This window comes from Ctenopharyngodon idella, chromosome 21 (assembly GCF_019924925.1).
Source record: "Ctenopharyngodon idella isolate HZGC_01 chromosome 21, HZGC01, whole genome shotgun sequence".
Lineage (NCBI taxonomy): Eukaryota > Metazoa > Chordata > Actinopteri > Cypriniformes > Xenocyprididae > Ctenopharyngodon > Ctenopharyngodon idella.
The window spans coordinates 5377585-5394576 of NC_067240.1; the positions used below are offsets into that span (position 1 = coordinate 5377585).

The 16992-nt window shown below is 35.3% G+C and overlaps 1 protein-coding gene across 3 annotated transcripts in view; it reads right to left on the bottom strand.

Annotated features, from left to right (window-relative positions):
- Positions 1 to 1077: 1077 nt before the first annotated feature.
- Positions 1078 to 16992, bottom strand: part of pde8b (phosphodiesterase 8B) — a 63449-nt gene continuing 47534 nt past the window's right edge. For all 3 annotated transcript variants that reach the window (XM_051877375.1, XM_051877374.1, XM_051877376.1), the window contains exons 13-22: positions 16834 to 16910; positions 14796 to 14960; positions 11379 to 11436; positions 10709 to 10838; positions 10395 to 10593; positions 8796 to 9013; positions 8576 to 8714; positions 8331 to 8498; positions 7383 to 7512; positions 1078 to 5132 (exon numbers count right to left, since the gene is read on the bottom strand). In XM_051877375.1, the coding sequence (XP_051733335.1) occupies positions 5023 to 5132; positions 7383 to 7512; positions 8331 to 8498; positions 8576 to 8714; positions 8796 to 9013; positions 10395 to 10593; positions 10709 to 10838; positions 11379 to 11436; positions 14796 to 14960; positions 16834 to 16910 (1394 nt within the window). In that variant the 3' untranslated portion in view covers positions 1078 to 5022. The remainder of the gene's footprint in view (positions 5133 to 7382; positions 7513 to 8330; positions 8499 to 8575; positions 8715 to 8795; positions 9014 to 10394; positions 10594 to 10708; positions 10839 to 11378; positions 11437 to 14795; positions 14961 to 16833; positions 16911 to 16992) is intronic.

Below are 16992 nucleotides of genomic sequence, written 5' to 3' on the forward strand. Positions count from 1 at the left end.
CAGTTTTGTTTTTACAGGTACAATAATATTATAAATCATAATAAATTTATTTTTAAAAAGAAATATTATAAATCATAAATATGAGCTTTATGTTTCTGATTTTAAACTAGGGATGCACGATATATCGGCCACCATATCAGTATCGGCCGCTATATTCATTTTTAATTAGAGAGGCTCCGATAATAATCGATATCGGCCTAGCCGATAGTGTGAAAACTTGCGTTTATCAGCCAATATTGATTATTGGCCGATATATCTGTGCCGCTCTAATCAAAAATGAATATAGCGGCTGATACCGATATGGTGGCCGATATATCGATAGGTTAAAAACAGCCGATAGTCAGGGCCGATATATCCTGTCAATCAAAAGAGGACAGAAAAATGCATTGAATTTGTGCTTTGTGTAAAGAAAATGCTAAGAAACCAGTCTGATGTTCAATATTAATAGTAATAATATGAATGAATAACATTCCAGAAAGTTAAGAAATATTAATTTAATCTTTGGAATTTAGTTAATGTGTGTTAATATTAATTTGAGTAATGTGTTTATGTTTATAACTGATACTAGTTACTCTAAAACAAGTTGGATAGAATAGTTTTTATTTGCATTTCTTTCAAAATATAATGATTAATTATTCCTTATAATGAAATTATCATTAATTTAAAAGAAGGTATAAAAGGCAGAACCCCCAAACTATCGGTATCGGCAGATATCACTCTAAAAATAGAGATGCACCAATCACCGATTATTCAATGTTATTGTTATCGGCCCGATAAGAAAATTTGGCCGATATATTAAAGCCGATAATTAATGGATAATTTCCTTCAGCTGAGACACTTCAGATGTGCACTGTCCACCATTATGGTTTTCAGTTGCTTGAAATATGATTGAAATCAAAAGGAAAATACAGTTCAGTACAGCGCATATCTGTCATATAGGCTACATAATATTATAACGAGAGCTTTATAATCGTGTGCTTGGGACATGGATTTTAATGGTGAGAGTTTTGTTTTTTGTAATCAGGCTGTCAAAAATTATATAAAAATTTTGATTTAGATTTATCGGCCAATATATCGGTTATCGGCTTTCAAATATAAAAAATTATCGGCCAAAATGTTCATATCGGCGCATCCCTATTTTAAACCCTTTGTAACTTTTAAGTACACCACTGTATCTGCGATATTTGCTTTTCTTTAAAAAAAAATAAAAAATAAAAAATAAATACAGAGGGATGAGTCAAAATAATTTTCTATTGTAATCAAAATTACGCCCCAAATACTGTTGATAAAACATGTACTGAAACTTTACGCACATCATCACTAAACATTCAACAATAAACAGTAACTAAATTATCAATAACCTCCGGAACAACTAATAATCCTCATGTTAATATTACAATGGATCACATGGTCACGTCATATTTTAAATCTGCTGTAGAATCTCATCATCAGTGCTGAGTGAACGAGGACCGGTTTAACCCACCGCGTGTCTATAACAGAGATTAAGGCATGAACCTGAATATGCTCTCTAAACTCTACATAGTATAATATCTGTAAAAGAGTCCATATAAATTCATAGTCAAAACATCTGAGCTTAAAAAGGGACATTCCCTGGGTACATTTTGTACTTTAAATTACCTATAAAGCCTGTGTGTGACAATGCAATGAAATGTTTTGTTACAGAGCAGGATAATGCAGGCCTACAGGAGTCAGGAAGAGAGAGGATGAGCGGGGTGGAGGACAGGAAAAGAGGGAATAGATACATCATCTTCTGACCTACACTTCCATTATTAGTTCTAGAATGTTCTATGGCTTATCTCTGTCGGCTCCAAACCCAGAATCACACCAGATCAAGACTCGCCTGAGATGATTCTTTGTTCACTGAGTGAATTTCATTTTAAGCATGTTATTTGATTTCGCACTACAGGATGTCGAAACTGCCAGTGACATACAGCTAACCACTAATATTATACCCTGAACATATACATGAATAAAATTTACCATTACACAATAAATGAAAGCATGTCCTGTCCGTTAAAGGGAGCACTTTTGTGTACTCTACCAGTCAAAAGTTTGGACAAGTTCAAGTGTGTCCAAGCATTTGACTGGTAGTGTCATGAGAAACTTTGTTTGTTGTATTTTTCTTGGTTACAGATCACAAGGACCTCAGGGAACATGATTATAATGCTATTAAAAAAAAATCAACAAAGCAATTTTTCCTAAGAAATAAACAAATACAAGCTCATAGTTACGCAAAATGCAAGTACGTGCACTTAAAGGGATAGTTCACCCAAAACTCATCATTTACTCACCCTCAAGTTGGTCCCTATTGACTTCAATTGTATGGAAAAAAATAATATGGAAGTCAATGGGGACCATCAACTGTTTGGTTACATGCATTCCAAAAAAATACATTCTTTCATGTTCAGCAAATGAAATAAATTCATACAGGTTTGCAACAACTTGAGGGTGAATAAATAAAATTTTAATTTATGAGTGAACTATCCCTTCAAATAATGTGTACGGTTCTTTAGATTTACCACTAGATGGTGACAAGAGCATTCGGCATAATTTGTACTGCAGCATTAATATCTGTAGAGCTGTAAATAAAAAAAAAAGGGTGAAAGAAAACTATAATATCTATTAAGCATGCATATATAGTATATTATAAAAGAATTCTTAATGCATTTATATAATATACATCAGTTGTAGGTTCTTGTAACTGCAATACATTACAATGCCTAATTACAGCTATGCCTTTAAAAAGTATAATGCCTTAAAAATTCATAATCATAACCCAATTTCATATGTTAAATCGTATACCAGTGGTTACACTGAAACATTTTACTCACACAAAAACGTTTTTTTCATTAATTGTAAAAAATAATCCCTAAAAAATCTGCTAAAAAAAAAATATTGTCTGAGTTAGAACAATACTAATGATTTAAAAAAATTTAAATATTGGGCAATACCTACTGATATATCATGCATTCAGAATACTTTATATAATACATTACATATACAGGCTTCAAAAGTGCTACCAAAACCACTGTTCTACCCTTGTGACCACATTAAAGCAACAAGAAAAAAGGGAGGGAAACAGATAGAATCAGGAAGGATGAGAGAACAGGAAAGAGGAAAATCAAAACCCTGCGAGCTGCTGAATGTGCACCGCATGCCTTTAACTTCACAAGCGCTTAAAAACAGTCACTGTGATGCACTGCCAACCGAAGAACAACAAAAACAGCTGCTGCCATCTTACAAGGGCATTGTAGAATCAGAACTGTTGATGTCATTATGATGTCATCACAGTCGGAACACTCTCGGTGGTGTCGTGCTGGTGAGTTCTAGAACTAGAACGGTCGCTCTCAAGAGATTCTTTCCAATCACATCTACGCAATGTGTAAAGAGTAAAAGGCTGAACGTCAACTGAGTTATAAACATTTAATGAATTCCTACTGAGCCTGTCTGTTAGCCAATGCGGCAAAAATGAGGTGCCATGACACTAACAGCTACGCTTAATAAAAACATACGGGTTAAAAAAACAAACTTCTCACCAATCGGTCAGCGTGACTGATTTCGAGAAATCTAAACTAGTTCTTTTTTTCAGTCGGAACGGCTTCAGCCAAACATCTGTTTAAAACTCATCATCGTGCTTGATTATAAACGCACCTTTGGCACTGGATGCTTTTTGGCCTACAAAAGGTGAACGCTTGAAGCTTGTCGGCGATGTGTGTCTATGGTAAAAGCAGACCCGCGATTAGGAAAGCGATATACAGCCGAGCTCATTTTGTAAATAAATAATACTTAAAAATGGTGTAACACTTATAATACGTGTGAGTTCACCAGTCAGCATGAGCAAACGTGTCAGTGGTCTCGTCATGAGGCTGTGCTGGAGTTTAGGTTTACACACAGATTAGGGAATGTTGCATCCGTACGGACCATTGCGTGAAGTAGGAATGTTAACTGCCATGTGTAAAATACATTTAACACTAAGCAAATCATATCATACACTCGTTCTCTCGCTCACACACACGCATCATCAAGCTTCACGTTATTACAGTATGTGTCTGGATATACAGTGTTTCTGAGAAATATATTCTTTGTTATTATTGGCTATTTATATCAAAATGATTGATTATTACACACCAGTCCTTGGAGTCTGAGAAAGGCTTGAGTTGTTCTGATACAGAAAATGCTGGAATAATGACAGCCCGCAGCGGGCTGATCCGTTGCAGTTTTTACATTCTCACACACTGAATCGTTTTCAGTGCTGGTCAATACCAATTCATTGTCCGGATACAAGCACGTCTTCAGTTCTTCCGGTTTGGCAACCTGACATTAGTTTCTCTCGACAATATTCTGTCAAAATATTCCATCTGCATTGAATTTGATCAAATTAATAAGGGGGAAGATGTGGCAGGACTGAAGGGAGTGCCTCAGGGCTCCCTACTGGGTCCTTTGTGGTTTCCAAAGTAGTTTAGTCCCACTGACACACAGTTTTCCTCCTTATAACTGCTTCAGAGTCCAAATAAAGCCCTTTTGGCATTTTGGATCTACGATCCCACATGTCTGTTAATATTATATGTGCATGTGTATAGTTACAGACCTCTCTGAGCATACACGTTTCAGTCCCAGTGTATATCCCATAGTTTAGCGCATATAGTATATACAGTCCTCTGCTGGACTAAGATCAGTCTTTATCTTCTTGCGTCAGACATAAAAAAAAATCTCCGTCCAGAAATCATTAAAAACAGCTGAAAGAACACAGAGGATTTAAAAAAAGAGAAGAGAAGAAAGTGAAAAGATGCTGGAAGAGGACTGTATGCTGATAAAGTGCATTCATTTTGTCGTTTGTTTGTGTTTTACCCTTGTTACCGGGCGATTGTCGCTAGGGGTGGAGCGTCGTCGGAAAAACAGGGCTGCTGATCTGTGTTCAGTGGATGGAATCTTTGAGGCCCGGCAGAGATGCTACATTCAACCTCTGATCTTTGACCTCGAGGGTAAGGGGGTCACGAGGGTTCACGGAAGAGGCGGAGGCCGCAGGCTTTTACATTTCATCTCATCCAAGTGCTTCCAGTATTTGTAGTTCTCTGCCAGATGCTCCATCAGACCTGGCAAACTGGCAAATGCTTGAGAGAGAGACAGAGAGAGAGAGAGAGAAAGAGAGAGAGAGAGAGAGAGAGAGAGAGAGAGAGAGAGAGTACAAAATTAAGTCTAGGCAATTAACAATAATTGACAGCCTGATAACTGCAATTAAAAAAAAAAAATTATACTTTTATTCAGCTTGCATTAAAGTGATTAACAGTGACAGTAAAGACATGGTACAAAATATTACTATTTCAAATAGAATCTTTCTATTCTTTAAAGAGTCGTGAAAAAATGAAGGTTTCCACAAAATATTTATAATAAGAAATGTTTCTTGAGCATATTAGAATGATTTCTGAAGGACCATGTGACACTGAAGACTGAAAAATCAGTTTTGTCATCATATTTTAAAATGTATTAAAATAGAAAAAAGTTGTTTTAAATTGTAATAATATCCCACAACATTACTATTTTTACTCTCTTTCTGATCAAATAAATGCAGCCTTGGTGAGCACAAGTCTTTTTTCACGACAGTAAGCAAATGGTGTTCATTCTAATGTTTTTCTTTTTCCTCATATTACCATCTGTTCGGTTGCGTTGGTTTCTGGCAGACGGACTACAGACGGTAGACTGTGTGTGTTTTTGTTTGCATGAGTGTAAATATGGCAATTTGTATGTTCACACATATGCACACACTCTCAGATTCCTGTTACATCCTCTTGAGGATGTTTTCAGTGCCCCCCGTTGAATCTGTATCACACACACACACACACACACACACACACACAGCTCCTCTATGATAAACTGACCTGATCGTGACCTTGGGAACTAAATCTGTGGAGAGCTCAAGAGATTCTGCTTCACTGCATCCTGACCCCAGACTACGGAAATCAAAGACACACACACAGATGCACATTCTTTCTCTCTCTCTCTCACTCTCTCTCTCTCACACACACACACACATACACAATCACCCCTGCCCCTCTCCATCATTTTTAAAGTTTCCGTGACATCATGGCTGTTGTGTGTTGACAGTAAGCAGGTTTATTCTCTGGGGTTCAGCTCAGTGGGAAACAGAACCTAAAGTTTCCAAAGCTCACCACAATCAACTCAACCTCTGGATAACATTATCACAACCTCTCAGCAACCATCTAATAGACGTGCTTCACCCCTCCACCCCTTGCCCGTGCTTCACCCCTCCAGTCCAACATCTTCTGCTGCTAATGGACCATTTCATCTCTTTTAGGAGAACCAGATGAGTCAAAAGATGCCTGGGAAAGTATTCTCTCGCTCTCTCTCAAACTCAGACAAACATACTGTACGCAATACTTCCTCATTATTATGTACCAGAATGATCATTTTTTACTCAATGTTTGGTGAATTTTTCCCATATTTGTAGTGCCTGTATTATTCATGTGATATTTATGTTATATGCACAAAGGCAATATAAAATTCATCACAAATATTGCAGTAATCTTAAGGCAAGATCTATTAGACCAGTTCAAGGTTTTCTGGCAACATGTGTTTTCAGTTTGCATCTTCATATAGTTTACTCTAGACAGGTGAAATGCCACTCAGGCTTTTTGTTGTACATTTTTGAGTGATGATCAACATTGCTGTTTATTTCTAAGTCAATGTACATATAAATAAAAATGACTAGATTTTCTTTCTTGTATTCAGAATTCAGTGATTTTTGTGCCTTTTTTTATTGTATTTTAGTTGAACAACATTCCTAATATTCCTAATATTTCAATCTTGGCAACTGTGGCTGTGAGGAAGGTTTATTATAGTTAACTAAAACTAAAAACATAAAAAACATGTTTGTTACTTATAATTAAACATTAACTGAAATAAAATACAAAAACATTTAAAGTATTTTATTTCAGCTAGTTGCCAAGGAAGATTTTCATGTTCATTTAGTTTACCTTGACATATTAAAACAACCAAAAGTAAAACTGAAATGAAAATAAAAACTATATAAACTAAACTAATAAAAATGCTGAAAAAAAACCAGCAAATTTTTTAAAATTTAAACTGAAATTGAAATGAAAGTAAGAAAATATAAAACGAAAAATAATTCAAAATATTAATAAAAATCATAACAGTATTTCAGTAATACTAAAATAACACATTACTGTGAGCCTGAAAGCAAATACATTTATATTGAGATCAAAATATTGTCAAAAGGCTAAATATTATTTAGAAATATTTTTTGATCTATACGGCACAACCCTAATTGCGAAAATGGTAAGAAATCACCAATGTATTGCATATGTGAGTATGTTTATATTTACCATCCCAGGCGTCAAACATGTCTGTGATGAAATAGTCGATAAATGAGATCTGGGATTTAGGAATACTGCAGGTATTCCGGTCAAACACTGGCATGACAACCGGCAAACCTTGTCTTTTCTCCTCATCAGTCTAGGGAAAGAGGGAGATCGCAAACACAGAAAGCAAACGATTAGAGAGTGGAAATATTTGTAAAAAATATTTCAACATTTTACCATAGTCGAATATAAATATATATATACTACTGTTCAAAAGTATGATTTTTTTAATGTTTTGAGATTTTTTTCTCACCAAGGCTGCATTGATTTGATCAAAAAGACAGTAAAAACAGTAATGTTGTGGAATATTATTACAATTTAAAAGAACCATTTTTTATTTGAATACATTTTAAAATGCAGTTTATTCCTGTGATCAAAGCTGAATTTTCAGCATCATTCCTCCAGTCTTCAGCGTCACATGATCCTTCAGAAATCATTCTAATATGCTGATTTGCTGCTCAAAAAATTATTATCAGTGTTGAAAACAGTTGTGCTGCTTAATATTTTTGTGGAAACTGTGATATGTTTTTTTTCTTCAGGAATCTTTGATGAATAGAAAAGTTAAAAAGTTTTGAAATAGAAATGTATTGTAAAATTATAAATGCTTTACTGTCACTTTTGATCAATTTAACGCATCATTGACGAATAGAAATATTAATTTCTTTCAAAAAAATGAAACAAAACATACTGACCCCAAACTTCTGAAACACATCATATATATCAAAATGCAGTAAAATCTTAACACTTCTCATCGTCCAATCAAATCCGGATGGATAAAATCAAGTCCTGCTCTACATTATTTATTACTGAATACTCTGTTTCAATCGAAAATACATTGTGTTAAGAAAGTTAAAAGACATTGTAAGCATGTGCATGAGAGAATGCGGTGCATATGTGATTGAATGTGTTTACCTGAGCAAAGTACTCCTCTGAAATGCGACCAGCCCATTCGATGCAGAGCTCCAGAGGTCTGCAGGGATTGGCAACATCGGCACATTTAATCAGCATCCGTTTAATTAACAGACGATTCTCAGGAGAGTTGCGAATACTGGCCTGTCCCTCACAATCACTGCCTTCACTCTGTTTCACATGCAGAACAGCAGTGGTTAGATTTCACTCTTACATACAGTATGGAAACACAGTAACGTGTGTCTTACATTGGAGCTCGTCTCCTCAATGGCACTCATGGGTTTGTTGATGCTGTTTACGAACTTATTGACGTGTTCAAAGTGTCGAGTCATTTCTGTTGCCAACACCATGTCAATTATGGCCTGCCGTAGGGTCCGAAACTGAGTCCTGAATATTGAGAGGTTGAGAGAGATTAGTACTGGAGTAATGTGAGTCATGTAAAATGTATGATTAAGCAGACACTGATACCTTTCCATGTTTTTGAAGATGTTGCACTTGCTGTCTCGTACAGTAAGCTGGAATGCAAGAGCGGCGTGGTGGCTCTCCAGGACGGCTGTGTCGTTGTATAGAATCGCCAGCTCACTCCCTGCATTGCACAGGAATGAGTTGGTACGGCCCGGGTGATCGACGTCATGGACCGTGGCTGCCAATAGTGCTGCAACTTCATCTAACTGGTCAAGACTGCCCTGCAAACACAGCAGAGACACCGTTGATGTAGGCAACTTCTAAAAGTAACTTTATTGATCATTCTGAGATTAACAGCATCAGTCAATAAATGAGGAAACTTAACTGGCTTCGTCAATAAATAATGCACAAATTCTGTTTCAAATATTTTAGAGTGAATTTTGAATAACTATTAAGGTTTAATTACTATTAAATGTTACAAATTAATGATGTTAAATATGAATATTAAATGTATGATTTTAATTTCAGCACTTGTATTTGGAATTTGAATTATCAATTTTTTTTTGTATATTATATAAAATATAAAATACTAATATACTATAATAATAAAAGTAAATTTATAATATTTATTAAAAATAATACTATAATTTTGATAAAATTCTAATTCAATCCATTATTGTTTTTGATTTTATTTGGCAACTGTAACAGTTTATTTAACATTTATTTATAAAGAAATGTTTTAAAACAGTTAAAATTGTATTTTATATTAATTTCATTTTATTTTAATACTTAATATCAATTTCTTTTAAAAAAAACAAACAAAAAACAAATAAAAAATACTAAATATAATATAATAAAATATAATATACTATAATAATAAAAGTATATTTATAATATTTATTAAAAATAATACTGCAATTTTGATAAAATTCTGATTTAATCTATTTTACATTTTGATTTTATTTGGCAACTGTAACAGTTTATTTAATATTAATTATAAAGATTTTTTTAAACAGTTAAAATTGTATTTTATGTTCATTTCATATTATTTTAATACTTCTAAAATGTAATATATTTTTTAGAAATGTTTAACAATGTATTTGAATAATCAATTCATATTAATTTTGTATAATAATATAATATAATATAATATAATATAATATAATGATATTATTTAGAAAAAAAAAATATATATGCATAAAATGATTAACTATTGAGAAATATAAGTCAGCCTCTATTTGATAATTCAGTCTGGATAGTTTTGATAAAATTCAGATTTAATCCAGTTTATATTTTGATTTTATTTGGCAACTTTAACAGTATGGCACAACTTTATTATTATATTTAATTTGTAGAATTATATTTTAAATGATACATTTATTTATAATAAAATTATTTTAAAATAATAAAATACTTAATATAATTTAACAAAACATGTATTTATTTATTTAGAAATTTATAACAATGTACAATATACTCTTGAATAATTGATCAAACTCAGTTCTGATGAGTGGCTCAAGTAAACAAAATAAATCTCACTAAATCATCAGTTAAAGTACTTCTGGAAGGCTCTCCTTACCTTTGACCATATTTTTCATTTTTGGATGAAAATATAAATTGAGACATTTCTGTTTCTGTATTCTGATTGGTTGTCAGGGTTACCTTGACTCTGTCCTTGCGCAGGAAGTAGGCTGTGGCGTGCAGAACGTCTGCGGCGTGTGTAGAGTTGTGGTAGGAGTTGGAGGCGTGGTAATTAGCCTCGATCACCTGCAGCCACGAGCGCAACGTGGCCTCTGTGCAGTTCAGGAACTCACACACGCCAAAAGCAGAGAAGATCTTCAGACCCAGGTATGACAGCGGCCTGCACACACACACACACACACACACACACACACTAAAGCACTCAGAACTTTTCCCATTAAAACTAAAGTTTTACACAAAGAAATGAACAGAATAATGATCCAACTTTCTGGTACCTCTTGTGTGTAGCTGCTTCCAGCTCCAGGATATTGAATTCCCAGCGTTCCTCCTCGTTGAGCAGCTCTGCGATGGATGGCGGGATGTCGTTTAATGGCACAGGTACTGCCAGCTGACTCTGACTCATATCTAAGGGGTCAAAGGTTCAAGGTCAAGATGGAATATAGCAGAAAGACACAAAAACATAATTCAGACACTTTAAAAAGCTATGAGTGAAAACTTTTTAACTTGCATTATCACTCAAAAATGTACAACAAACACCCTGTGTGGCATTTCACATATCAAGTAAAACAGATATTTAATATTAATTTGTAATACTTGATAATATAGTAAAAAGTCACCTCATAAATATTTTATGAATTTTGAAATTTATTCTTTGTATATCAAATAATATAATAAAACTTTTCAACTCTGTAGCTTTTCATTTTCTTTCTGTTAAACATTTTCTAGCCTTTTTCTGCATGATCTAATTGTAATTAATAATGTTTAAGTGTATATAATATCCTATGATACTATATAATACATATTAGGTATGATCAAAGAAGGTAAATAGGGTGAATTTTTAATTCATTCTGTCTTTATTAATAGTTTATTCAAAGTTAGTTTACAACGTCCAACTTTTTTTATCCAACCTGAATTACAATAATAATTTTCAGGGCTAGAACTTACTGTGTAAAGCACTTTTGGAGAAGACATACTCATTCCCAGAGAGCCTTCTGAGTCCGTCCTGAATTAAAGAAAAATAGAAGACATCAATACATCTGACTGAAATGAAAGAAAAAAAAGACTTGAGGAAGCCAAAATATTGTTTCCAGCCAACATAATCATAACAACAGACTTAAGCACAGCACTACCACGCTACCCATAACTCACTCAAGCTTGCTCTCATGAGAAAAGCCGTTTATCAGGCCTGGAGGATATTAAACACACAGAAAGCAGATCCAGATTCAAATAGACTCATCCAGTACTTAAAACAAACTCTGTCTGAGATGTTGCAGGCGTAGGATAATAGAACTGTACATGCATAAATATGACACACACACATCCCGTCTGTAATGATCACAGGCTTCCAGCTGCACTATCTCAACTCGGATATTTCACTGTGTGATTGACCTCTGACCTCTCCCTCAAAAGGTCACCCACCAAAAAGGTCATTTAAACTCTTGAGGTTTGTGCATCGCATCCGCTTGACCTTCATGTAAGAGAAAAAAAGTGACATTACTAAAGGAAGCGGCCTGAATCTAGCTTGTAGTTAATTTGCATTTTTAAGATTCAGAGCTGGTTTGGGGTCAGTAAGATTTTTAAATGTTTTTCAAAGAAGTCTCTCAGGCATTTATTTGATCAAAACGTTTTTTTTAAATTTAGTGGCGGAAACAAGGTTCCATATAATACAGCGGCTATGGGAGTGACGGTAAAAATAACATCTTTCTCTCTTCTGACTGCCGCTATCAATCTCTCTCTATTTTTTTCCCCTCTTTTTGAAAGTTGTGGAAACACTATTGTGGAGTTTTTCTTTTGCTATTTGAGAAAATTGGAATACAAAAAATATCTTTCTCATTCGACGCTATAGTTTACCCAACTATGACAACTTCCGCTTCTGACAAACCCGGAAATGTGAAAAGGGTCAATAAAAGTATTCATTACTTTCACAAAAAAATTCTTGAACAGTACTGTGTAAATGATTCAAATCTGCCTCAAATGAATATTCCAGATTAAATACAACTCTATTTACAGCATCTTGTTGAGTCAAATGTTGTTGAATAATTTAATAATTTCATTTGTGTAACCATGTGTTTACAGTAAAAGCCTTACAACAAAAGTAAAAAATAATGTAAAAAAAAACATAAAAATATGCATCTATCACACTTTTTTAAACGTTTATCACAGTTTTGAAAGTATAAACAAAAATTTAATTTTTAAAAGTACATAATATTTAGTATCATCTCTCAATTAAATGCACAGCCGCTAGGGGTCGCTAAACTCTTCAAAACAATAACAAAGGTGTAGATTGATGACGCAGTGAATGAGCGTGGACTCATGGAACTTGTCGTCATTCCGATGGATCTAATAATATTTATAGGGAAATAATGTTTATGGATGAGTGAATGCATTCATGTTTTTAATATGACTGTGGTATAGCAGGGCGTGGCCGAGAATCGCGGGCGCGATTGCTAATGAGAGACAGATGTCAGTGCCACACGCGAGTCCCGGGGGATATAAAGGAATGAGGACATTTCATTCTACCCAACTACTTGGAAAGCTGAAATACTTCTCATAGCCTACAGGTCAGTTTATTTGACGAATTAAAATTGTGAGGTAATGCAGCGCTGTTTCACTTGGTCTCACGTTACACTATCAAACTGCATTTGAGTGTGTTGAAAGTTGTAATGTTATTTGGTGTATTAGTTTGTTGGCTGTATGAGACTTGACAGTAAGCTAGATCAACATTACAATATCATACTGATGATATTCTAACATTTCATCGTGTTGAGCTATATAACATTGATTAGTCTTATGTAGCCTACATTTGCTTACCTTGTCTAATAACGTGCAAGAGCGGCATCTCTGTCAAGTCAAAGTTGTCGCAAAGCCATTTCGGAAACGCCATGACGATATTGTTCCTAGTTTTATTTTTCCTTTTGTCCCAAAGTTTGCTTGCTATGGTCCATAATGTTTGAATGAAACAACAACAGTGTGTCGCTAGACATTACGCAGCTGTCCGCGTCTGTTGCCATGGTTACTATGCAGTACAAGGGAGGGACGGGCACTATTTAAAATTGTGAATTTCTCTGAATTTACAAATTCTTGGAAACATTTAGGATAATGTAAAAACACAGCTGAATGAGATATATAACACTACTGTGCAAGTGGTTTTTAGATATTTTTTTATATAAAAATCTTACATATTGTGCCTTTAATAGGTCATAAACATTCCTACATAGTAATTATAAAAGAAACTAGTGAATTCCCATGAATTTTCCAGTTGTGATGACTAGATCAGAATTTTAAAAAATCTACTTTGCATAATTTATAGAAAGAAATATTTTGGAACTAAGTATAATTGGAAATTTCAATGAACTATTTCCATGATTTTTCCTGGCCTGATATCTCTAAGTTTTCAAGGACTGTGGGAACCCTGCAAACTAACAATCTTCTAACTCATGTTTGCAGCTCCACTGTTTGGTAGACACTGCATCGCTGTGCACTGACATACTGCTCAACTTGCATCACCAAAAGACTGTCGCTCATGCTGCCTGAAATCACCAACTCTCAAATCAGTGACTTCTGTTCTGCAAATCTCTGTCTGTGTGAAGACTCCTTCAGTCTAACAACTCTTTTCTTGTCTAAAACATTTTAAATCTTGTTTAAAAGTGGAATACTTTCAAAGGGGGAGACGTGGAGATGGCAGACAGCGAGACCGCTCTGTAAACAAGCGCGGCACTGTCGTCACAGACGGCTGGCTAACTGTGAAACACCCCGTGCCAGGCAGCATGGAGCTTAATGCATCTGTGCCACAAAAACAAGAGCATTCACATCTACTGACTGCCACTGACATACAGTCACACACTGTAGATAAGAACTTTTTCCTGGCAGAGCAAGTCTGAATATCTCCCGTAATGATGATTCTCTGCTGAAAAATCTGCTCTAGTTTTTGGTTACGTACAGGAAATCAGTCTGTGGAATTTCTCGGCTGTTTAATATTGATCTGTACTGTTTATGATGTTTTTGTACTGTATGTGTTTGAAGAGGATTTTAAAGCTATTTCTGTGTATCATGTGGTTTGAGATGATTTGTAGTCTGTTGTGCCATTTAATTACAAACCAGAATCATATGATGGAAACAAGATTGTCTTGCTCTTTTTAAATAAAAATATAAAATGAAATAAAGTAAAACGAATAGGGTTAGGGTTAGTAATAAAATAAATAAAATACTATTTTATTAGTATTTTAATTTTATTTTATTACTAAATTAGTTAGTAATAAAATAAAATAGTAAATAAAATAAAATAGCTTTAAGAATAAAAGGTGAATGCTTGTAATAGAGGAAGTAATAGACATGCCGAATGACCCCTGAACCTTCACTTACACTCATGAGACCCCCCACCAGGTCATTGGTGTGGGGGTCGTCTTCCTTTGAGGCCAGTTGGGGTGAGTACAGTTCGGTGGTCCGCAAAATCTCCAGAACACGATCCAGAGCTTCCGCTACTGTCACAGGACTGCTCTCCTGTGCTGCGTTAATGATATTTATCACCTATAAAGGCAACAAAATACAGACAGACTGAAGACAGAGGGTGAGAGACAACAATAAACCACTAATCAAAGGTTTAGATCCATAAATATTTCGGTAAAGAATTTCCTCTTTTGACATCTGTTTTGCTTCCATTGTCACAAACAAATCCAGAGTCATGACCAAGTAATCGTAAATATACAACCGCAGACAGACAAAGGTGTTCAGTGCGTGTCTCAGGGATGTGTGCCAGCTGAACTGAATTAGAACTGATTCAAAGAAATAGAACTAGAAATTCAAAGTTTGCATTTGAATTTGAATGGAGGGATTTGAAATGTATTATTTATTATTATTATTATTTAAAAAATTAATTCAAATATATTAATATAACTGCTATTTTTAACTAGAAAAGCAAAGTTTGTAAAGACTGAATATTAGCTTGACAAAGGCTTGTTTGAAAGTTTGAAAAGTTTAAAAAGCCTTGAAACTTTAAGTTTATGAGAGCTAGATAGACAGACAGATAGACAACCAGACAGACAGACAGACAGACAGATAGATAGACAGATAGACGGACAGACAAGATAGACAGTCAGATAGATAGTCAGACATACAGACAGACGGACAGATAGATAGACAGTCAGACAGATAATTAGGCAGTTAGATAGACAGTCAGACAGACAACTGGAAGACAGACAGATAGATAGACAGTCAGAGGGACAGACAGATAGACAGTCAGATAGATAGTCAGACAGACAGACGGTCAGACAACCGGAAGACAGACAGATAGACAGACAGATAGACGGATAGATAGACAGTCAGACAACCGGAAGAGATAGACAGACAGACAGATAGATGGACAGTCAGATAGATAGTCAGACAGACAGACAGACAGATAGATAGAGAGATAGACAGTCAGACGGACAGATAGACAGACAGATAGATAGTCAGACAGACAGATAGACAATCAGACAGACGGACAGACAAACAGACAGATAGACAGACAGATAGGCGGACAGACAGACAGACAGATAGATAGACAGATAGGCGGACAGACAGACAGACAGATAGATAGACAGACAGACAGACAGACAGACAGATAGACAGTTAGTTAGATAGACAGATAGACAGTCAGGCAGATAGATAGGCAGTTAGATAGACAAATAGACAGTCAGACAGAAAACCGGAAGACAGACAGATAGATAGACAGTCAGACGGACGGACAGACAGACAGACAGACAGTCAGATAGATAGTCAGACACACAGACAGATAGATAGATAGACAGTCAGATAGACAGACAGACAGATAGTCAGATAGACAATCAGACAGATAGATAGATAGACAGACAGACAGACAGATAGACAGATAGATAGTCAGACAGACAGACAGTTAGATAGACAGACAGACATTCAGACAGACAACCGGAAGACAGACAGAGGGACAGACAGATAGACAGACAGTCAGATAGATAGTCAGTCAGACAGACAGACAGATAGACAGTCAGACAACTGGAAGACAGACAGATAGACAGTCAGACGGACAGATAGGCAGTCAGACAACCGGAAGACAGACAGATGGACAGACAGCCAGACAGATAGATAGACAGTCAGATAGACAGTCAGACAACTGGAAGGTGAAAGAAGGCAGACTTAGTGAGTGAAGAGATGTGTGGAAGGAAGGAGAATGATGAGTCAAAGATTATACCCAGGTTTTTAACGGAGGTGGAAGGTTGAACCAAGGCTCCAACAATGTTAACATTGTAAAGACAGAAACGAGCTACAGTTTTGGTGAACCAAAAGATAGATAGATATAGTGTATAAGTGGTTGTTGTTATCTTTAGTGAAGTAGGTGGTTATAAAGGTCTATGGGCTTTTTGTATTCATGATAATGCACGTGTACCTTAGTGATCGGAGCCTCAATAGTCATGGAGTGGATTCGGGCCATAGAGGAATATCTGCGATTCTGTAGACTGGGAGCTGAAAGAGAGGAAGAGAGAGAAGAAAAGAGCTCTTTAAATAGCTCCGTCTGCGTCAGAGTGCACTGAGGCTGTGGGTGTGC